Below are 23,289 nucleotides of genomic sequence, written 5' to 3'. Positions count from 1 at the left end.
TGAGATGAAAAATTGGGGATTATTTTTCCACTGGCAATTTAAGTAAATAGAACGTCTGGGAAAAAGAAGAGAATGTACATGCCTCCTATAATCTCTACAACAATCCAACCACACAACTCAACTGCAACCTGTTCTCCAAGCCTCTCAAGTGATGACCCAACAACATACACCTGTCATGGAAGGAAAACCTGAGTAAGCAATTGATGAGGTAAAAAAACTGGCTCAAATTGATAGCACCAATAATCCATCAAGAAAAGAGAAATTACACACCAAAAAAGGAGTTTCGCTAAATTATCCCTTGAAGTGCCTATCACGTCAAACAATTCATCCTTGCCCTCTAGAGCACTTTCACTGGTCATTTTATCTTGAAAAAACCTTCTCAATATGTTGTGAACTAGTTGCTGAATGATTTCTTCCACTTGTGTCGATGAGGGATGTGATAATTCATTCACCTGTTGAAACAAATCAAGAGCATGAGTACACAAATTGTGCAGGAGGTGTTTTTACAACAATTTAGACAAAGCTAGTACCAGAAATGAAGTTTGAGTTTACCATATCAGAATCTAAAGACCGCAAGTAATTCAACAAATCATTGCTACTCTCTTTGTCCAACTGAATTCGCATGTTTCCCTTCTTGTGTGAATTCAACTCCTGAGAAGGTAAGAGCTCAACCAGGTAAGAAGCTGCACATTGATAATAAGAGAAAGGGAGAAGGAACGGCATATCAACATGAACTAACAGGTTATCCAATTCGCATACCAGGCTGCTGACACAAGACTTGCAGACAATTGTCTTATTAATCTGGTGGAAGGTCAAAAAGAGGCCAGAACAGGACTGTTTCTTACAGAGGTAGCCATCAATTCACTGCCAGTACGAGGAGACCAAGACACAGCATATCATACGATAGCTGTAGGATAGAAGTCCTAGATATTTCAGACAACTCGTCAAGAAGCAGCAAACATGCTGGAGCTAAGCAGAATCGCCAATTCATCACTCTCATTCTAGACTAATTATGTTGATGACATTGACTAAAGCACTTATATTCAAACAGCAAAGACCAGTATTTTTCCCATCATTGTGACTTCGCAACTTGATTTCTCATTATTGTCTCAGAAATGGCAATTTGCCCTACCCATTACAGATCCACACTTATCTGCCCCTGGCGGAGCAAAGTGTGGCAAAATCTCACGCATTTGGAATGCAAGTCAAGAGGCTTCTTTCCCCCACACTCCGTAAAGATCTTTGACAAAAGAAATTTAGTAATGATGTTGAGAGAGAGAGAGAGAGAGAGAGAGAGAGAGAGAGAGAGAGAGAGAGAACAACAGCATTCAAATTTAGCCATCCATTCAGGCAATTTGACTGTCCATGTTTTTGGGATTTCTTGAAAACAATTTAGTCAACATTTTGCCCCTTTTACCCTTTGCCACATTTACTATTTTCTGTAGTGTAATCATCTTCCTTACCGCGTCAAGCAACTTAAAAACCAGACATCACGACTTTTGTTCAATCGACATACAATGCGTATGCTTTTTTGCCTCATTGATATCGTTCTGTCCAATGATGTCCACACCCATGTGCACCGACAGCGGACACAGCCAATATTGACAACGACAAAGAGACAGTATTGTCTCCCCCTTCTGCCTCCACTTTCAACCAGTTCAATTTTTTTAGATTCTTTGTATTTACCCAACGGATGACTTGATCATCACAGTTTGATTACTGTTTTGCTGCATGTGCTACCTGTACCTTTTCCCTTCTTTTCCACTTCTGTTGGAAAGACAGAAAGGGCAGACTAACTCAAGCCAAGCAACATTGCAGAACACCCAATAGTTATGTATGGAAAGATGGAAAAAAGAAAATGACCACAACGTTGGGTATTCACTTAAATCTTGTTAGGGATAGTGCCTTTTTACTAGTATACAGGGCTCTTTATCTTGAAGGCGTATATAGCACTTGGGCTCTGGCAGGAGGAGACATAAGAAAAATTACAAACTTGACCCTCAGCCCTAGTGTTACACTCATTTATTTAATAAAACCTCCTTTTGTAGGAGGAGTCCCTGCACACTGGTGCTTAAAACACTTGTGCTTTGCCAGTCATGCATGCTGGGACTTAAGATGCTGGACTCCGATACAACATCAAATCCACATCTTGTCATAATATCCAATTTTCACCTTATCTATTCATCCCCTCATCAGCAGCTATGATGTATCAGTCAGGAAATACAAATGTGTCAACCAGCAAGCATATCCCTCAACCCACAAGACCCAAATAAGGGCAGAAATATAATGGAATATCATATGACCTTTGCACGTCATGCTGAAGTCATTTCCAAAATCCCTAACTTAACATCCAGATCATTCTGTAGCTGTCCACAACATGCCAAATTCCGGAAACCAACCCAAAGAACCATCTTGCAATGGGTGCTTAATCTCTGGCTTGCTACCATTACTAAGTAGCTTCTCCAGCTCATCGCCCCCAAAAATACGAGCAACTTCATTATGATTTACATTCAATGATTTAATCCTAAGAGACCTATAGCATGAAATTTGCAATAGCACCATATTTAGAAATATCTCATTCAAAGACACTCACATGAGGATTTCCAGTATCATCAAAGCTCAAATATGATAATCAACAGACAAGAGTATATAAGAACAGTTTGCATTCAGATTTTCACAAAAGAACAAATCATGGAAAGGAAGAAAATAATAATGAGGTGAAAAGGGAAAACACCTACCTCTTTGACCATATCCAGTTCTGACTGCAACTGCTGAATGTAATTCAATGCCTCCGGAGATAAATCACCAAATATCTGCACGTTTCTTCCCTCCAAATCTACAACAGACACATCACTCTCATCTCCACTCTGCCTCTCCTCACCTTCCACTTGTGAAACATCACTTTGGCTCACCAAATCCCTCTTCATGGAAGCGTCCGAGGAACTATCAAAGTTTCTCATCAAAGACATCCTGTACTCCGCATTCCACAACGTATACCTGAAGTTCAAGTCATATTGATGGCAGTTACTATGGACGTTCGCTTAGACATATATAGTTACACCAGTTCAAAAATAATATCCATGGACATCCCTTTGATTTGTTCAAATTACACACGAACGGTTACTTTTAAAAATCAGAACAGACACCGGCGTCCATTGCACGAACCCCCCTCGAAAAATGAAAAAGAAACCCCCGGTAATACAATCCAACATCCAGTGAGACCCCTAGGATTGCGATGAAAATGCACACGGCGATCAATTTTCCCTAAACACAGAAATTAACTTGAAATTCATCCCGTCCGTCGCGGGAAATCAACAGCAAGGCATTCAATTACCCGGTGATGATGGAGGAGACGAGGAGCCGACGTAGAGGCTGCTCGGAGATATGAATCGTAACGGCGAACTGATCCGAAGGCAGAAGCCCCAGCATCGCGGAGATCGTCTGCTTCATCGAGTCCTTGGCGGAGTCGGAAACGCCCTTGGAGATGACGGAATTATCGAGCGGCTCGATCCGCTTGAGCATGTTGGCGATGACCGAGAAGCCCCGGTCGAGCGAGGACTTGCGCGTGGAGACGAAGTCGTCGGAGACGCCGCCGCTGAGGCAGCTGACGGTGGCGGAGGGGGGCGGGGAGCTCCGCCTGGCGTGGGAGGGGGGAGCGGGGAAGAGGCGGCGAGGGAGGGGAGGGAGGAGGGGCGGCGGCTGCTGCTTCGGCCAGAGGTCGGCGACGCCGCGGAGCAAGAAGGAGCGGGCGGAGGTTGCCATGCGAGGGTTTTGGAGATGTGGGGAGAGCTCCTGCCGTCTCCCTCTCTCTGGTTCAGAGATTGCTGAAATCTCTCCGCGATTGGCCCTCTTTTCTTCCCTCTCTCTCTGCCCACTCGGAGAAGATTGGTTGTATGCCACTGGATTTCGGGATTTATTACGAAATCGCCATTCTGGGTGCACGCTAGTTTGGTGCCCCACTGGGGCGGGGCCGCGGGAGACGTCCTTTCATGTACCGAATCGTGTGGGGCCCATCTATTTCCAGCCATTAAAAATGGGTGTGGAGGGCCCCACACGAGACGCACGTGATGTACACGCGCTGGTCTACGCCTTTTTGGGATTTTCCTTCGCCGCCAAACACTGTAGTGACTGTACTTTCCACTGTAAACATTTTCTTAGCAGTACTAGATCGTGCAACGTCAATTTCATGTTCGGTTCTCACGCGCTAGTCTAGTCCTGCAATTATCTATTTCATGTTCGATTGCCCCAAATTAATATACATATATCATATTTACTTAAAGCCAGTGTTTTTGTTATAGATAATCACAAAGTGGTACAACGTGCCACATTTTCCCAAACTAATGAACCTGTCTCTAGAGGTGAGCGGTCTCAAGATCCGCTCACGTTTCACATCTATTCTTAATTGAAGAATTGCACTAAATCATCGCCTCTCATAATCACTATTTGCTGCTACGGTCCACTGATAAACACTCATATTTAAACACACGAAAAACATTAAACATTAACAAAGTATAAATCTCGATCATGGATATCGCTACAAATGAAAGTTCGGACTAGTGGTTCCAGATTATACACTCGTTATCGGACCCAAAGAATACCGCATGATGGCGCGAAGACATAAAACAAGAAAAGTATAAAAACTTGTTCCGGATCTCTGCCCGTTGAAACATGTTCCCTAATTTTTGGAACTTGAAAACTAGCTTACATACCCTAAAATATGAAATTAGATCGGTTCTTACCGGTTCGATTCTCCAATTCCCGATTCTATTATGGAATCATGCTCACCCTTACCTATGCCATATTTACCTGGCCCAATTCCCTAGAAAATCCCTAATTTTATGTTCGGTTTCAATTCTACCCCTGACTTTTTTTGTTCCAAAAAAGACCCCGATTTTTAGTCTGGTTCCAATTTTGCCCCCGAACATTTTTTCATCTAGAAAAAGCCCCTCACTTTAGATCTGGTCTCAAATATGTCCTAAACTTATTTTTGCCTTAAAAAAAAAAGCACCGACTTTTCATATAATGTCAAATTTGTCTCCGTTAACCGTCCGTCCAAAACTTGTCATTAGTTGTTTGACATGACATTTCAACGTCGGTGTCAAATCCACATTAGCAAGGTGTTGTGGTAAGTTATCTTAAAAATAAAACCATTCTTTAGTATGAAAACTAGAAAAATTAGGGACGACTAACGGCGACTTTTGAACGGAAGGTTAACGGAAAAGATTTGGAACCGAAACGAAAGTTTGTGATTCTTTATTTAGACAAATACAAATTTCAAGATAGATTTGAGACTTAACTTAAAGTTAGTTTTTTTTAGATTAAAAATGAGGTTTTACTTTGCCCCTCTCCATCCGATATACAACAATTCATTACTACGCATTTCAACGTAGCGCGATTCTCTTGTGAGAAGAGCGACTAGTTTCGTCTTGCATTTAGAAGTCGATTGGGTTGCATACGACGCGTACAACGCGATGCAATCGACCGGTTATATTGATTTGGGAGTGCATATTACGTGCGCAACGCAGTGCAGTTGATTAACTATATCTCGTCACTTTCGTGCAACCGATACAAGAAACGTCATTTCTTATAATGACAATTTGATGTTTTCTTTATAAAACAAAGTGTGCACGATTGCTGTAGGAAAAAGAATTTGTGATACTATAGACCATCTCAATATTTGATCATACGGATTCTATTACGAGATTTACAGTGAGATAATGCAAATTGACCGTAAAATTACTTGTCCTAATTCGAAACCAAGCCCAAGACATCAATATTACGGTGGTGGTTGGTCAGGCGTTATGTTTGCATTCGGGTTCCTAAGATTCCTCTTGCATCCCTTCGAATCTCGTCTACTCAAAAGCGCCTTGCGATGTAAGGTAACGTCGTCAGGTTAGTTTCCAAGTCAAGTTTCTTTTTCTTAATCTAATGAGGATCAAGCTAATCCCGTTGGGCTCAAGATATGAAAAGGTCTTCCGCGTGCATTTGAGCGAGACATGTACGTGGAATACGGCATAGATCTTATCGGATATCGATACATGCATTGAATTAGTATTCAATGTTTTAGACGGGAAGGGAAGATAATGCATGGGTGCAAGTTTCTGTTTATAAAGATTAATTTGTTGTTTGTTATTCTCTTCAAAGGAATGCTGCCTAATTCACCAATTTGCGAGAAGACATCTAAAGTGTAACGCGTGAGTTTCCTGGTGATAGTATTCTGAGTAATGCAACGGTCTATTGGGACATGCCACGTCCAAAGGGCCATGGCTGCGTGCACGATTAAGCAATACAATTCAGGATGGTCTATAGAACACTGGCTCCTTAGCCTCGGTCCCAGTCTAGGGATTGGCCGGGTTGTCCTCGAGATTGGGTTAATGCATATCGAACGAGTTGGAGTTTGAGAAGGATCTCTTTGGTAGCATTCCGGAACTAGTCCGGTCGGAGAGGTGAGAATGCACAGCTAGGACTACAAAATGACGGTCATTCGGACATCATCTTCCAAACTCAGGGTAAGATTGCACGAAGATGCATTGGATCTGGTGGAGGTGATTGTTTCTCGGCGGAAGCTGAGTAAGAGAGCGAGGTTTCTAAGGCCGGAAAATCCAAGGATGGACTTGGAAGCATGAGAAGAGGTGCAGGTACAGCAGCAGTACTTACTATAGTTGGCAGTTGTTCCACAAAACATCATATGATGATACCATAGTAGAAAGCCCTACATTGTTTAACTTCTAGAACAGTCAGCAATGGTCCCACAAAGTCCGACGATTATAAAATTTGAATATTAAACCTCCCTTTCATCGAACAATATAAAGTTTTAAAATAAATGATAATGGTCCGCAAAATCTTGCATAGTATCAAAACAGGAGAATTGTCCAAACTCCTATTTGCCTTCCCTGTTATCTTTAGACTTAGGTAGACCCATCAAACGGCTGGGCTTTTGATTGGGTCATAAATTGTTTAATCCAAATAGACTCATTTAATCCGTTTATGACCCATTTATTCCTATGCAATTGTAGTAACTCATAACCAAGCCGACTCATAACCAACGCATACCATACCCGACCCCGTACTCCTAAAACACTTTCTTTTATAATTTAATCTAAGAAAACTCATATCCAAACCGAGATTACAGTGCAAAGTGAGTAAGCGCGAGATCGAGTAAGGGCGAGAGAGAATGAATATAAAGTAATAAAGGTAGGTTGAGTATAAGTAAGTTGTATACCCATTTATGACCTTTTTTTTTTTGGGGTGCACGTGCTAGCCACCACACACGTACCACCGGTTAAGTCACCCCGCAACGCTCTTGGAATTCGAACACTCGACCTTTTGCGAAAGGAAGAGCGCGCGAACCCGCGGCGCCACCCGGGTGGGTGGTCATTTATGACCTATTTAATACTCATATTTTGTAAAAAATCCGTTTATGACTCATTTATTCGATACAACTGATCAATCTAACAAACGGATAAAGAAATGAGTTTATGTTTAACAAGTCTAGTCTTAGGTCAAAAGTCCAACCTACACATCAGCATTGCATTCTCCTTGTTGTGCTCCTCGAAGGCAAAACGAGCGAGGCCATCGATCTCGAGGCTGTTCTCCTTTCCCTCAACTTCACGCATATCTCCCAGCGTTGGCTTTGTTCATCAGCCTGAAAACCAATCTCCAATGCTCGCGGTCTAAAGATATTATAAGAGACAAAAGGCCAAATAGAATCATTTTCAACTTAAGTTACGGGTAACACATATATGCGGACTGAAAAGGTTTAGGACTTTTTTGACAATTTTCCCCGTCACCCCATGTAGACACCAGAACTCCGGCAAGGCCAGGGTCACGACGGTGGGTGGATCAAGGATTACCCCAAGCCACAGCAGCAGGAGCTGAGGCAAATGCAGCACCGCCACGGCCGGCATTACTCACCCCGAACCAAACATATATACTGTGAGAGAATCTGTGAGAAGAACGAAGTAGTCTTTGAGGCGGTGCTAGAACAAGATGGCCAACGCAAAGCCATGGTGATCAAGGCCGTCGACTAAGGAGATCCCGAGGTCCGACCGCCGCAATATTTGTCCTCGAATCAACTACACGGGCTACTCTCATATATACCGACTGACCGGATCGCGTGATCCGATCAAGTATTGTGGATGCACAAGTTTGTCATTTTTTTTTCTGTCATGATTTCTTCTTTTTCCTGTAATAATTAGTAAGTTTGTAACGTGGAGCATGAACGTGATGAGAGAATTATGCAGTGGGTACGAGATCGAGGTTTTAGCATCTTCTCTTTCTTCGGCTTTTCTTCTCTGGTGAGGAACGGATCGAAGCTTAGCGCGACTGAAAGTAAGAGTGATTCCCTCGAAGTAACCTCGTCATACTCTTGTTGCTGCTTTCTTTCATGTCTCCAAGATAGGGTAGCATCAAAACCACTGTGTCCGCCGACAAGTTGGCAACGAAACCAACTCTTGCAACATGAATTGATATGGAAATCGACAAAAGATGTGAAAGGGTCCTTTGTTGATTCTTGGACAGGAGAAGCGAATTGACGAGAAAATTAAAGGTACTAAAATTCGAGGAGATCAAGACCAACCGTGTGAAAGGGTATTGAAATTTGATGATAGCAAGAAAATTAAATAAAATAACTGGTGTTCATGCTCGATTGGCGGTCCTTTGCTTGAATTACAATCCTAAAATCTATAGCAACTGAAAATGGTTAACAACGATGACAAAGAACTAAATAACAACATACGTGACTCTTAAAATTCAGCAACATGTATTAATAAATGGTTACTAAAAGACCCACTACTCGACGATCGTGTCCTCATCACTTGGCCCACGCCGACAGACTGGTGATCGTGCCAACCAAAATCGTTGGCCTCATGACTCCAAACAGTTGCATCCCTCTTGATTTGTCAATCTTTCCTCATTTCAACGATGGTAATGGATGAATCTTATCGCAATCCTACGAACTCTTTTGATACTAAAAGCATCCAACTTGTGATTTCGGAATCTTTCTCGCGAAAGAAAACCACCCCGAGTATGATTGGCCAATACCGCTCGGACTTTGCCTCGCTTCTTGCCTAATCAAATGAAATTAGTTGGATATCTCATTTCACGAGCTCTAAAGTTGGAGGGACACACAAAACGAAGAAAAGAAAGAGAATGGCCTGATTACCTGTGGATAAATCATATTTCATTTGATGGTGTCTCAAACCAAAACATACATCAATCTTCTTGTCCGGTCATCTTCCTTTGATCTGCCGACCCAATTAATTCCGGACTGTTGTTTTGTGGCACAGCCGTGAGGACCACACTCTGGATGGACCGACCACCAGCCGAGTCTTAGGATGCGATTGTTTCCGGAAAATGAACAATTTAGTTTGAGTTTTCTGAACTTTGATAGTTAGTATCACTTATAAACACGAGTAACCAATACGTTCTTTATCGTCCGTAAAATATTTTTGCCTAGGTTGTTACTGATAAAAACATTTTCCTCATCGACTCACAATCATAAGTGAGATAACGGATCAAATTTAGTACAAATCGTCTTTAAATTGTCGATTCTTTGTGAAAAGAACGCGCCCTTATTTTTTTCCCAAACTCCATGCCACCGGCCAAAGGCCTACCGGTGGTCCACGGCTCTTCGTCGGCTAAGCACAACGAGTGTTTTTAAGTGTTGTGACATAGACAGTAACCCAAAAAGGCTTTGGCGGAGGCTCAGATCATTATCCACAAGCCCAAAGCGTACGAGCATCACTCGTCAATGAATGGACATGATGCTGATTCTTCGTGCTCGCTGGAGTTATGTATCCTACCCGATTAAGTGACTAGAGGATATCGATTCTGGCATTCGCGGATAATGGGTTTGTGATGTGCTGAATTGGCATAATAGGTGGAAATTGACCATTCACGTTGTTGACCATATTAAAACATATATTTCAACTTCGTGTCTAATTAGAGTAAACTGAAGTTCGTTGAATGAACGCAAGCTTTTAGAGCTTGGAGCTGTTGCAGACATGTAAATAGCTTCCACTTCTCTGGAAGATCTTTAGGCATCGGATCATGGTCACGAAACTAAACTCAGTATCGCATATTATCTTAGCTTAAATGCTTATAGCTGAGATCCAATCGGCCATAAGTTCAGGGTACATTTTTGGTATATGCAATGAAACATTTTCCTATTGTAGGAGGGTGGACTTTGGCTCTAAACCAACGTAATGGACAGAACTAGAGAGGGATAAATTTTTCAGGCGATTGAGAAAAGATCAATTTCTGTTCTTGACGCCCTATTAGGAGCTCAAGCAGGGCGAGGGGAAAAGGAGATTGAGAAGGCACTTACTGATGACACAATCTATACCCTGAACGTGTGCACATTTTAACTTCCAGCATAGCATCCAGTCAAATTTGACACAAGCGAAAGTCAAGATAGCATCACATAAAAGCTTCAACCCATTGGATCAGGCGGAGGAGCACAATCGATTCTCCGATCCAGGAAACACTGTATCAGACAGATCCCATCAACCGAACTCTGGATCGCACCTCAATCCTAGGAACAGGAAGAGAAAAGGAAGCGTGCAATGAAACACTATGCTTGATAGTGACCACGGATGCTGGACTCTCAGGGACCGCCGTATCAGTGATGAAACACAGTTAAGGTTATGAAAACCAATTTGAAGCCTTAATATAAAGATGGATACAAAGACAGATACAAAAAGCGCTAGTGTGGAATTTCCACACTTCCATTAAAATACCTGAGAATGGGAGAAGAGGACGACGGTTTGATAAAAAAATAGAATGTTTACTAGCCTTTAGAGGCATAGACTGATTGTTAAAGCATTTGAGACCAGAAAGTACGCAGTTTCTTGGTCTTCTTACATGTAATTTAGCTGCAGGTTGTTGAAGCAACCAATAATGATGCACAAAAACAACACACATGTAGTTTGGTCTTTGATCAGGCAGATAAATTCCTTGACCTTCTTAGACAATGAAGGGCATAAACATGCACTGGTATATATAACTATTTCCCAGAGAAAATGGAGTTTGTACCCACCAGTCGAACATTCGCCGAGAAAAAACAAATGTGATAATACGCCTTCATTAATCTCTTAAGGAAAGATTATGTAGAAATAATTGTATTCACAAACTCTAAGAATCAAAAAGAGAACACCACGACAATAAGAGTCTATCATAGAGGTCCTACGCAAAGCAAAACGCAAGTAGATAACAAAACAGGCAAACTCCAAATCTATGGCTCAACTGTAGTAACTTGTTGCCACTCACCATCCACCGCCTCATTCCACAACGTTACGTTGTTATTCCCATCAGCGACTGCTAGCAAATTTCCAGTCAGCGACCAGGAAACCCTCCAAACTGGAGTCTTGAAAACCTTCAAAACTTTACCCTGCCATTGCTCTCCTTCCTTGGCCACCGTCCATATTACAACGGTCCCATCTTGAGAAGCACTTGCAATAGTGGACTTTGGAAGCCCCAAATTAGGTGCCCAAGCCACATCTCTAACCCAATCAGAGTGCATCTGAAGGGCAGGGAAGCAATCCATCTTCCAAGTTCCATTATAAAGCTTCCACACCTTCACTGTATTGTCACACCCTCCCGAGGCCAGTTTCTGAACAGGATCTAGCAAACCAGATCCAACTAGAGCACCAGGAGCCATGGCTGGGGCCCATGAAACAGAAGTGACGCCAACGGGGTGAGCTTGCTCTATCCTAGTGGTGTCCCAACCCCCATCAGGTCGGGCAGTAAAGACAGAGATATTCCCATCAGATGAACCACAAGCCAAGCAGAGACCTAGTTCGTGAGGTGCCCAAGCAATGGAATTCACGGATGACTTGTGATCATTGAAAACATGAGCTTGAGCCCAATCATTTTGATTACCCTCCTTCCATAAGATAACTTGTCCATCATATGAGCAAGAAGCAAGGATTGATCCAAATTTAGGGTGTGCCCAAGCAACCTGCCAAACAGGGCCTTTATGACCACTCAATGAAGCAAGGTGCTGTGATCCAGAGTTATTGCTCACGCCTATTATCTTGATAGTGGTGTCCGACGAAGCTGTTGCCACACGCTTTCCATAGTAATCCATAGCTACATCATGGACAATGTCCTGGTGACCTGTCTCAATCTTTTGAGAAGGCATGATGAGTAAGTTCTCTTCTCCTCTTGACCACTAATTTCCTCGTCTTCTGATTCACATCAGGAGCAAAAGTGAGAGCATCAGTCTTCAGTATTAATAATTATAAATTTGTATATAGGATACGAAGATCAAAACTTCATGTTCATTTCCATATTTAACGGAATCTCCACAAAACAAGATTGTAATTCTAGGTCGCAGCTGGCGAAATAATCCAGACTTCTCTACAGTGCGACTAATGACATATTTCAAAGTCCAGAGTTCCTGTCAATATTAATCTCCCTAGTCATAGTCAAATCTCGAAAACCCACGAAGTTCTACCACCGTCAACTTCATGGCACTTTGAAGGCTTGAAAGGCCATAGAACCCAGCCCACATTACTTCATCTTCTAAAAACTGTTACGAATAAGCTGCTACTAAAGTAAGCAACCTTGAACATGGATCCAGCATCTCTAGAGGAACACACTGTATGCCTAATGCTTTTCTTAAAGGCAAAGTTCCCTATCAACGATAAACCTTTCATGGTCGGAGCATACCAAACAGTAAACACAACAGTCCAGAAACAATTTTCCCACCGTTGAGAATTTCGCCAGGAACTACAGCATTCGCATCAGTTCAAGAAACCGATTGCGCTAAGAAAGCACAACCAAACACGGAATCAGCCAAAAAGCACGACGAACTCATTCTAGACGACGATCAAAAGTACAAGCTACATCATACATAAATTCCAACAACCCCAGCAGCGAATTCGATTCCAAATCTACCTATCTACCGCAACCTCGATGGAGATCTAGGGATGCAAGGGATGGATCCGAATTCAATCGGCGTAAACACGGACAAAAATCAAATCAACAGCGATCAATGTCGAGCGAGCACGTAGAAGCACGAATCAACGTAGAGATTTAGAAGGAGAAATCCTCTTACCAGCACGAATCTGCCTACCAGCAACTTCAGCGAAATGAGAGAGAGAGAGAAGGTTGTGGAGAAGCTCAATCTCGAAACGCTCTTTCGGCTAATATACGCACTCTGGTTCTGCTCGTGGGCCTGTTTGGAAACGAGGTTGTCCTGCTCCACCTTGGGCCTGGTGCGAGGAAGGGCCCGGACTTAAAGCCCATAAGACATTTTCAAGTCCCACGTGGAAGTAAAATTCTAGTTGTTCTGTGGTTTGCATTTGGATATACTAATTTAAAAATTAATTTTGTCTAATCAAAAGAAAAAAAATTAGTAACACCATAAGATAATTACAGTCGTGGAAGAAGAGAACGGCATCGATAGCGAGACTTATACCAACCACCGAGGCGGTTGCCGCTCTCAGGCGACTATCGTTCCGATGCCCATAAATAACTTCATTTGCTTTGATTGTTATGGCCACTTTCTCTAGATTCAAGATTAGATATCGCTGCCTCCAGGTGGTTCATTTCCTTCGTTAATTCCCATGAGGTGGGAGCACATCTCGGGCCACGATGACCAACATTCGATGGCTAATGTTGCTAGAGATGGGCACAAGGCGAGACGGAGCATATTGCATGAGGCAACGTTGTCATGCCCTACCATAATTGTATATTTGAGCAATAGTTTTTCTTGTAGTATAAATGCACGGAAAGTCCTAAAAAGTCATAAAATTTGGCACGAAAATGCAATCAAATTCTAGAACTTTCAAAAAGTGCAATTAAGTCCTAAAACTTGTTATAAAAGTGAAATCGAGTTTTAAAACTTTTACAAAGTATAATCAACGGAATGACTTGATTGGATCAATTTAACAAATTTTATAACTTGATTGCATTTTTATTGCAAGTTTTATGACTTAATTACACTTTTTGCATGTTTTAAGACTCGTTTGCACTTTCATGATAGTTTTTAGGACTTTCAATGCACTTGTTCTTTTTTTTTTTCAAGAAATGGGTGCATTCGTGATATATATTCAAGCAATAAATAACAAAAAGTATTGCAAATGTCTAAATTTGGCATCAACCGCTTGCAATATAAAACAAGTAGGGGTGAGCAAATCGGACCGCCCGGACCGAACCGATCGAATTTTTTTAAATTTTTTTATTTTAAGTTCGGTGCTCCCTTTCTTCTCCACATGCAAATGAACAAGAAAGCTAAATCAAGTGTCCAAGAATGAGCAGCGGCCAGATGACTCAGTTGGAACGCGCCCATTGCGATCTCCGTGTCCCGGGTGCCGTTTATGGACCTCTGTTTGATGTTGGCCGATCCAACGATTATGTACTCGTCGTCAACTAAAATGGGACATAAATCAGCGCTCCGCCAAAAAATCCATCATATCCGATCAAAAGTCATCGTTCACGCACCTATCATCATCTTCCCATGGACATAAATCATGAACCTTCTTGCTTCCTAGGCTCTGAGATAGTCACTACCTGGCTCGGGTTTCTCTTTAGGCACTAGCTCACCACTCCTCCTTGCTTCCCTATTTCCAAGGCAGAAGAAGCCAAGTAATCTCTAGGATTTGCATCAACCCTCTTCTTCTGGAGGGCATTGGCAATGTTTGTGTACATCATCTCCATCGTCCTGCTTTGCCAATCCAAGATTGCCTTCACCAAGTCGCTCTCCGGTATGGCCTCGGGCCATATCGGGATCACCATGTACACGGCAAACCTCTTCATGACAGGGATTGCACTGTACTCGTCCAGATAGTTGGTCAAGCTTGTGTGCTCAACGTCAAGAGTGGTGCATATTTATTTTTTTTTAGCACGTGTCCAGTCCAATGGAACTGCCCCGAATCTGGACCGGACCGGTGGTCCGATTCTCGGTTCCAGAAAATTGAGAACCGAGACCACCAATCCGGTTCTCGATTCTTGAGGGGAACCGGACCTGACCGAGAACCGATCACTCCTAAAAACAAGTATGTATGTCTTGAATATATAAGTCACGAGTGCTACGTAAATTTGAATATGAGTACTCTTATGTCTAATTACAATACATATACGACTTATATAATAATCTATGTATGGATATATTCGTAACTATATGTTATATTAAGTTAAACAAGTTCGGGGCAAGGGAAATGGCTCGAGGAGGGTCTATTATCTCCCCTTGCCTCGTCAAATCCCTCGTGGAATATTTTTCGCATGAAAAGTCTGTCCACATAACGCGATAGGAAAGTCGACACTTAAGAGGAACAATATTTAAATCCGAGCTTTGTATATTTTAAGAAAAATGAATGACTCGAAAAATATTTATCAAAAACATACCACTTACATCACTCACAACAATGAATACATTTTTTTTTTTCAAAAATACGCAGATACAAATTTGTAAATAGTATTTATTTATTAATTATTTCAAGCGATAAAAATAAACCGAACCTTAAAATCCGAGTCTCATTGGTAATAGATTTAGGATATTTCCATAATCGCTAAGGGCATGTATGATAACACTCTTTGGAAAGTGTTTACGTTCCGAAAGTGCTCCCGGAACACTTTCGTAACGTAAACGTGTATGGTTGAAGAAACACTTTTAAAGCCAAAAAAAGAAAAAAAAATTTGTTTACGGGTTTTGGAACACTTTTTAGAAACAACTCGAGAGCGAGCTCGTGTAAGCCACCATCGCGCACCATCGTCGGAGAGGAGCTAAAGTGGCTGCCGTCGCCGCCGATCGCAGGTCGGCGGCCGGTGGTCGCTTGCGGCCGCCGGTTGTAGATATTTCCTTTTGGTGAAAAAAAATATTTTTTTATACTTGTCAAACGCGTTTCTGTTTTTGAAAATCGTAACTGAAAAAAAAAAAAATATTTCTATTCTAAATATGTTCTTAGAAATAGAAACGTTATCACACGCAGTCGAATTGCGTCGAGAATGGGAATGTTGAGTTCAAGATGATTGACTCCGCACCACCGCAATTCCAAAGTCCTCGCTTCTACTCCTTTCCCCGAGTCGCGAAACGCGCTCACTCCCATCCCAAGTCCCCCACGCGTGCTCTCTTCGGTACCATCGCTTTGCTCCGAAGTCTCCCGCCGCAGACCTACCGCCTCTGGCCGGCGCGCCGCCGCACCAACGCCGACCGAAATGACATCAATCTCGTAGATCCCGATATCTCTCGCTCTCTGTCTCTCTATCTATCGCACGGGTACGCACGACCCGGGGACGATGCCCTTCTCCTCCTACCTCGGCAAGACGCGGCGTCTCGGGGGAGGGCCGCCGCAGAGCCTTCTCCCTTCCTCGGCCCCCGCCAAGACGAAGGCGATCTCCACCCGCAAGTCCTCCCGCAAGCGGACGGCCCTGATCAACTTCGTCCTCACCAACCTCGTCACCATCGCCCTCTCCGCCTCCCTCCTCTTCTTCCTCCTCACCCTCTTCCTCTTCGGCGTCCCCCAGCCCATCTCCTCCCGCCTCCGCCCCTCCCCCACTTCCTACCGCCGCCCCTTCAAGCCCCGCAAGCCGATCTCCCTCATCAAGCGCGTCAACGACACCGCCTTCGGCGCCAAGGTCGACGTCACGACCAAGGACTTGTACGACAAGATCGAGTTCTTGGACGTCGACGGCGGACCGTGGAAGCAAGGGTGGAGGGTGAACTACAAGGGGAACGAGTGGGACGAGGAGCGGTTGAAGGTGTTCGTGGTCCCTCATTCGCATAACGATCCCGGTTGGAAGCTCACGGTGGAGGAGTACTATGACCGCCAGTCGCGGCACATTCTGGACACCATCGTTGAGTCTCTGTCGAAGGTGCGATTTTGGTTAGGGTTTCGGTTTAAGTGAATTTGGTGAAGTCGTTCGGGTGAATTTTTGCAGGTTCTGTGCGCTCTTTTTGGTGTTTGGGATGCGAAATCGGTCTATTCATTTCACCGAATGATGGAAGTTCCTGATTTGGAAATGCATTTGTTGCTGCTATAATACCTGGTCGAGATTCCTTTTATGCTCATGTGAGAGCATCTTGGTTTTACTTCGAGTTAGTGAAGGCGTTATGGTTGGTTAGGTTGAGGCACACTCGATCACACAAAAAGAGTCTCTGACTTTTACGATTAGATTTTCGACTTACCTTAGAGCTAGATCCTCTGTAGAGATGCTTTGGCAATATCACCTGTGGTGGATGACTGCCTGAGCTTTATGGTTCTTGAACCTGAATAACTTGATGGAAAAAGTCCAAGTCTTCTGCGAGCTTTTCAAGTCGTGATCACAACGCATAGACTCTTGCGAAATCTAACAAATTTAGAGTTTTGTAAGTGGATTTTCAGATTTTCAAATTTTACTGTATGATGAAATCCTGTGGTTTGATGGAATTGTTGCTCAAAGCCTCAATCGCAATCTCCTTTTTCAATGCATTTCATATGTTATCTTCTGCTTTGGCAGAAGCTTTGCAGTCGAACCAGGGTGCATAAAATGTCACTGCATACTAAGGATTAGCTGTGACTTGATCATTGTGGTTCTCTTGCCCGGAAATTTATCTATTCTCATGGGTTCCAAATTTTGGATGTTTTGACGCCAAAAGTTTCACTTCTCTTCTCTGCTCGTGAGAAGCTCATTAGCCATGTGAATTAGATTGTTTAACTTCAATTGATGTTAATGAGACCATTTGGTTGCTTGGGTGGAAAAAAGTGAAGGGGAAAAAAATAGATGGCTTCTTTTGTCAATTTTGGCTAGCAAGTTGAATTGGCGGAGATCTGCTAACTTGGAAAAGTATGGGTTTGCAGGATAATCGCCGAAAGTTTATCTGGGAAGAAATGTCATACCTGGAAAGGTGGTGGAGGGATGCATCAGAATTAAAAAGGCAATCTTTCACCAATTTGGTGAAGAATGGTCAACTAGAAATTGTTGGTGGTGGTTGGGTGATGAATGATGAGGTAACTAATGTGATTGCGCTCGACTGCAGCAATGGTTTATTAATTGTTATATAAGTTAACAACATTTGTCTCTTGATGCAGGCTAATTCGCATTATTACGCCATAATTGAACAGGTACTCTCTCTCTCTCTCTCTCTCTCTCTCTCTCAGAGTATCCAAACTATAAATGTGCTTTATGGCACATAATTCTGCTAAGAGTTTGATCTAGTTTTGCCAGTCTCAATAGTAGAATCTGAATAGGTCGAGGACAAAGTTAACTGTCTGCATCTCTACTGCAAGCTTGTCTCAGTGAAATGATAATGGAGTGTTCTCGACAAGCAACATGTTTCATCAAACACCATTTTCCATCATCGTTAGTTTTTGGTTAGGCCTTCCCTGAGACAAAAGCCACGTAGCCTATGTACGCAGATCTAGTGGAAACAGTATGTGTTTTCACCCTGAATGGAGGCCTGTGGATACGTGCCCTGGTTGTAATATATAGGTTTTATACTGGAATCTGTCTTTTAGTGTGGTAAATTGTGCTGATAGATCGACAAATGGTTCAGGGAAAATAACTTTTATACTGCTAGTCTCCAGTAAAATAATTCTACAATGGAGAAAAATTACTTAGAGATTGGTCATGCTAGGTCTTTTACAATTAATTTTACCCTAGCAGAAATATACCAACGGTTTTTCTTCTCTCAGCACTTGATGGCTTCAGCAGGCATATCCATGTCACATGCAAATATTTGTTTTAAGACCCTTGGATGTATGTGGATGTTGAGTTGTACTCATCAAGTGCATGTCGAGCCTATAGAGATACGGAGGGAGGGAGGGAGGGAGGGAGGGGGGGGGGGATGGGGAGGTAGGATGTGCCTGTTTCTTTGTTAACTTGTTGCTTCTCTTAATTTCTTCCCCTTCTTCTGCCTGAATGTTTACAGATGACAGAAGGGAATATGTGGCTCAATGAGACCATTGGCGTTATTCCTAAGAACTCTTGGGCTATAGATCCGTTCGGTTACTCGCCCACAATGGCATATCTTCTTCGTCGAATGGGCTTTGAAAACATGCTTATCCAGAGGACCCATTATGAGCTGAAGAAGGAACTTGCTTGGCACAAGAAATTGGAGTACGTATGGCGTCAGAGTTGGGATGCGGAGGAATCGACCGACATTTTTGTCCACATGATGCCCTTCTACTCTTATGATATACCACATACTTGTGGACCAGAGCCAGCTGTTTGTTGTCAGTTTGACTTTGCTCGAATGCGTGGGTTCATGTACGAACTTTGCCCTTGGGAACAACACCCAGTGGAAACCAACCAAGAAAATGTGCAGGAGAGGGCACTAAAACTGCTTGATCAATATAAGAAGAAATCAATGTTGTATAGGACGAACACACTTCTGGTTCCGCTTGGAGATGATTTCCGCTACATCAGCATTGATGAAGCTGAAGCCCAATTTAGGAATTACCAGTTGCTATTTGATTATATCAACTCTAATCCCAGTCTAAATGCAGAAGCAAAGTTTGGCACTTTGGATGATTACTTCAGAGTGCTTCGTGAAGAGGCTGAGAGGGTTAATTACTCACAACCTGGTGAAATTGGCTCGGCTCTAATTGGAGGCTTTCCATCTCTAGCAGGGGATTTCTTTACTTACGCAGATAGGCAACAGGACTATTGGAGTGGCTATTATGTTTCAAGACCCTTCTTCAAGGCCGTTGATCGAGTACTTGAGCAAACACTTCGTGCGACAGAGATGATTATAGCTTTATTGCTAGGATATTGTCAAAGAGCACAATGTGAAAAGCTTCCTGTAGGGTTTTCCTATAAGTTGACAGCTGCCAGAAGGAACTTGGCTCTTTTTCAGCATCATGATGGCGTGACTGGTACTGCTAAGGATCATGTGGTTCGTGACTATGGGATACGTATGCACACATCTTTGCAGGACTTGCAAATATTCATGTCCAAAGGAATTGAAGTACTGCTTGGGATCCGTCATGATAAGTCCGACCAGACCCCTGCCCAGTTTGAGCCAGAGCAGGTTAGGTCTAAGTATGATGCTCAGCCAGTTCATAAAGTGATCGCTGCTACTGAAGGAACTTATCACTCAGTCGTTTTTTTCAATCCCCTGGAACAATCGAGGGAAGAAGTTGTCATGGTCATTGTCGACAGGCCTGATGTTGCTGTTCTGGACTCAAATTGGACATGTGCTCAGAGCCAAGTATCTCCAGAGCTGCAGCACCACAAAAGCAAGATATTTACCGGGCGGCATCGACTTCACTTCAAAGTTTCTGTACCTCCCATGGGGTTGCAGACATATTATGTTGCAAGCGGTGTTGTTGGATGCGAAAAAGCTAAGCTGGCGAAAATCAAGCATCTCTCGAAGTCCAATACATTATCATGTCCAGCTCCATATACTTGTACAGAAATACAAAGCGACACTGTTGAAATCGGAAACAGGCATCAGGTGCTTACTATTGATGCAAAGCATGGATTGTTGCAAAAAATTAGCCATCCGGATGGTTCAGAAAACGTTGTTGGTGAAGTCATTGGTATTTACTCAAGTTCTGGAAGTGGGGCCTACCTGTTCAAACCGATCGGAGATGCAGAACCTATCATCCAAGCTGGTGGGGTCATGGTTGTCTCAGAAGGTCCCTTGGTGCAGGAGGTGTATTCTTATCCAAAGACAATGTGGGATAATTCACCAATCTCTCACAGCACACGCATCTACAATGTAGAAGACTCCGTACAGCGATTCTTTGTGGAGAAGGAGTATCATGTTGAGCTCTTGGGTAAAGATTTTAATGACAAAGAGTTGATTGCTCGATACAGATCAGATATAGATAACAGAAGAATATTCTATTCAGATTTGAATGGCTTTCAGATGAGTCGGCGGGAGTATTACACTAAGATCCCACTTGAGGGAAATTACTATCCAATGCCTTCTCTTGCCTTCATGCAAGGAACTGATGGTCGGCGCTTTTCCGTTCATTCAAGGCATTCACTGGGTGCAGCTAGCCCTAAAGATGGATGGTTAGAGATTATGCTAGACCGTCGATTACTACGAGATGATGGGCGCGGTCTAGGACAAGGAGTTATGGACAACCGTGCAGTGACTGTGGCATTCCACATCCTCGTCGAATCCAACATTTCCCGTGCCTCAAATGCTGAATCCAACCCTCTTCCATTAAGTCCCTCGCTTCTTTCCCATTCCGTTGGCGCCCACTTAAACTACCCTTTACACGCATTCATTTCCAAGAAGTCTCATGATATATCTGTTCAGCCTCCTGCAAAATCTTTCTCTCCTTTATCTTCTTCTCTGCCATGTGACTTGCACATTGTCAGCCTTAAGGTCCCCAGGCCTTTAAAATACTCTCAGCAAGCGGCGGAAGGTTCTAGGTTCATTCTAGTCCTGCAGCGGCGACACTGGGATTCTTCCTATTGTCACAAGGGTAGGATGAAGTGTACAAATTTAGCTGATGAGCCTGTCAATCTATTTAACATGTTCAAGGGGCTTTCAGTTTTAAATGCAAGAGCAACTTCTCTGAATCTTCTTCATGAGGATGCAGAGTTGCTTGGGTATGCTGAGCAGCATGCAGATGTTCAAGAAGGACACGTAATCATATCTCCCATGGAAATTCAAGCTTACAAGTTGGAATTACGGCCACATCCGTGAGTGTACTAGTATGGCCATTCTGTAAGTTTGTGAGTGTGAACCGTGGCACGGTGGATCCGGGTGATCTGCTCCTAGGTAATCCGACCCAAACCAGCATGGGTCCAGAACTGAATCTCACAGCAGCTGGGTGGGGTCTATCCTTCGGAAGATCTTCATATGTGAAAGAGAGTCCAAAGAGGCTCATACATTTCGTTGCTTTACTCAATTCTGCGCTGCCACGAGATCCGCTTGATGGTTTTTTCCCTATCTGATGTGATCTTTACACGCTTGTAAAACAGGATCAATTTTGTGATAATAGGAAGTTGGTAGTCATCTACGTACTTTGTGCCTGAGGATGCTGAGAAACCTTTTGTAATTTGGTTTCATAGGGAACGCCTCGAGACCACGAAAAGCTTCTGATATTATCTGCTTCGATGCTCATTTCTACCATAATCACTCTCTGCTTTTCCAAAATGGTTGAATTTATTCTTTCGAGAGAAGGAAGGAAGATTTCATCTGAATTCGAAGGGTAATTACTCAACTCTATTTAAAAATTTATTACAGGATATTTACGTTTGACATTTTCGTTGAGCTTCGGAAAAATCCAACTTCGTTTCTGTCGGTCTTTACCATCGTTGTGACACTTAGGTTTGTTTCCTCGTGTCTCGCTGCAACGCTCCCGTTCCTCCGTGAAACTAACCCCTGTTGAAGGATTCCTTTGTTTTTTTTTTTTTTTTGGGGGGTCGAAGGATTCCAAATCCTCCGATCTGTAACTCAAAACCCCATGAATACTCCCTCCATCAACCCTCTGATTTCTGTCATGGAAGACTCGTAGGAATGTGTCTGCACCGGGCATGCACACGCCGGAGACACCATCGTGGATATTCCATCTCATCTCTCCGGTAAGTGATCTCTACTTGGTCACCGCGGCGGTTTCGTATTTGCTTGTGTGAATTCTGTTGAGCACAGCCGGAGTTTAGTGACATCGAGATGATCATGAATATTTGCGTGGCTATGTAAATGATTGGTCCGATCAATGCCACAAAACTCACTAGCCGTACGCATCGTCGACATCTAAATTTTGATCTTTCCTTAATCATTTATTTTGAATAAAAAACCAGGAGTTAAATTTTTAATTCCTACCCAAAAAAGAAAAAATAAATTCGTTATTCATATCTAATTTTCTTTTTTTTTTGTCAATCATACATCGCATTTAGAATTTAATTGGACCGGCGGCAGAAATGGACCTCCGATATTGAGGTGCGGCGGACCAAGACCTATCAACGAAAAGGAAAAAGAGAATCGTGAGCGGATAAGAGAGACGATTCTCTCTATCTATCGTGGTGGTTCGTCGCAGCGGTCACGAAGTATTTCCCTTCGCAGGTCCACGTCGAGCGAATTTCCTGATCCGAGGATTGCAAGCTTGGTCGTCAACTTTCTTGAAATCAAAATCTTCGAGCATGTTCTAATATTACGTTTAGCTCGTTTTTGCTTGATTATTTAGTGCCTTTGATTGCATGTTCTGATTGCCTGTTTTAGAAGGATCTAAGTATCTGATTGCCATATTTTGCACGTTTGAGTATGTTGCATATCTGATTAGAAAAGCAGCATATTCTCTTCTTTGATTCGGATGATTGCATTCCTAGATAGAATGTTTTAAGAAATTGCAAAATCATCACCCGCCTAAATTTGGAATTTGTGATAGCAATTTTAGGGTATTT

The 23,289-nt window shown here is 42.9% G+C and overlaps 3 protein-coding genes across 8 annotated transcripts; 1 reads left to right on the top strand and 2 right to left on the bottom strand.

Annotated features, from left to right (window-relative positions):
* LOC115741324 lies at positions 1 to 18,084 on the bottom strand. 2 transcript variants are annotated; one of them, XM_030675190.2, is made up of 6 exons: positions 18,052 to 18,084; positions 3,335 to 3,805; positions 2,739 to 2,997; positions 553 to 651; positions 271 to 452; positions 1 to 170 (listed from the first exon to the last, which is right to left on the bottom strand). In XM_030675190.2, exons 2-6 carry the CDS (start codon positions 3,760 to 3,762, stop codon positions 95 to 97), a joined length of 1,044 nt encoding a protein of 347 aa, XP_030531050.2. In that variant the 5' UTR covers positions 3,763 to 3,805; positions 18,052 to 18,084; the 3' UTR covers positions 1 to 94. The 2 variants fall into 2 exon arrangements, with proteins under 2 accessions (XP_030531050.2, XP_048140640.1); XM_048284683.1 differs by lacking the exon at positions 18,052 to 18,084 and having other exon boundaries at positions 3,335 to 3,874.
* Positions 11,070 to 13,172, bottom strand: LOC115741326 (protein transport protein SEC13 homolog B). Of its 5 annotated transcripts, none has more exons than XM_030675194.2 (2): positions 13,057 to 13,172; positions 11,070 to 12,191 (listed from the first exon to the last, which is right to left on the bottom strand). In XM_030675194.2, the coding sequence occupies exon 2, from the start codon at positions 12,140 to 12,142 to the stop codon at positions 11,234 to 11,236; it is 909 nt and encodes a 302-aa protein (XP_030531054.1). In that variant the 5' UTR covers positions 12,143 to 12,191; positions 13,057 to 13,172; the 3' UTR covers positions 11,070 to 11,233. The 5 variants fall into 5 exon arrangements, with proteins under 5 accessions (XP_030531054.1, XP_030531056.1, XP_030531052.1 ...); XM_030675196.2 differs by having other exon boundaries at positions 11,070 to 12,188; positions 13,057 to 13,158; XM_030675192.2 differs by having other exon boundaries at positions 11,070 to 12,188; positions 13,061 to 13,124.
* Positions 15,992 to 21,976, top strand: LOC115741322 (alpha-mannosidase 2). Its single transcript, XM_030675187.2, has 4 exons — positions 15,992 to 16,818; positions 17,784 to 17,933; positions 18,015 to 18,047; positions 18,854 to 21,976. Exons 1-4 carry the CDS (start codon positions 16,243 to 16,245, stop codon positions 21,587 to 21,589), a joined length of 3,495 nt encoding a protein of 1,164 aa, XP_030531047.1. The 5' UTR covers positions 15,992 to 16,242; the 3' UTR covers positions 21,590 to 21,976.
* Positions 21,977 to 23,289: the final 1,313 nt, after the last annotated feature.

This window comes from Rhodamnia argentea, chromosome 8 (assembly GCF_020921035.1).
Source record: "Rhodamnia argentea isolate NSW1041297 chromosome 8, ASM2092103v1, whole genome shotgun sequence".
Lineage (NCBI taxonomy): Eukaryota > Viridiplantae > Streptophyta > Magnoliopsida > Myrtales > Myrtaceae > Rhodamnia > Rhodamnia argentea.
The sequence above is the reverse complement of the archived record's forward strand: the minus strand, read 5'-3'. Positions and strand labels throughout refer to the sequence as shown.

Bases quoted from the DNA above. Each gene is read 5' to 3' on its own strand.
- LOC115741324 (XM_030675190.2), bottom strand. From the start codon at position 3,762: ATGGCAACCTCCGCCCGCTCCTTCTTGCTCCGCGGCGTCGCCGACCTC. The intron at 652-2,738 runs GTAGGTGTTTTC...TTACCTTCTCAG, and splicing joins AACTGGATATGGTCAAAGAG to GAGTTGAATTCACACAAGAA. The intron at 453-552 runs GTAAACTCAAAC...TTGTTTCAACAG, and splicing joins GGTCTTTAGATTCTGATATG to GTGAATGAATTATCACATCC.
- LOC115741326 (XM_030675194.2), bottom strand. From the start codon at position 12,142: ATGCCTTCTCAAAAGATTGAGACAGGTCACCAGGACATTGTCCATGAT.
- LOC115741322 (XM_030675187.2), top strand. From the start codon at position 16,243: ATGCCCTTCTCCTCCTACCTCGGCAAGACGCGGCGTCTCGGGGGAGGG. The intron at 16,819-17,783 runs GTGCGATTTTGG...ATGGGTTTGCAG, and splicing joins TCGTTGAGTCTCTGTCGAAG to GATAATCGCCGAAAGTTTAT. The intron at 18,048-18,853 runs GTACTCTCTCTC...GAATGTTTACAG, and splicing joins ATTACGCCATAATTGAACAG to ATGACAGAAGGGAATATGTG.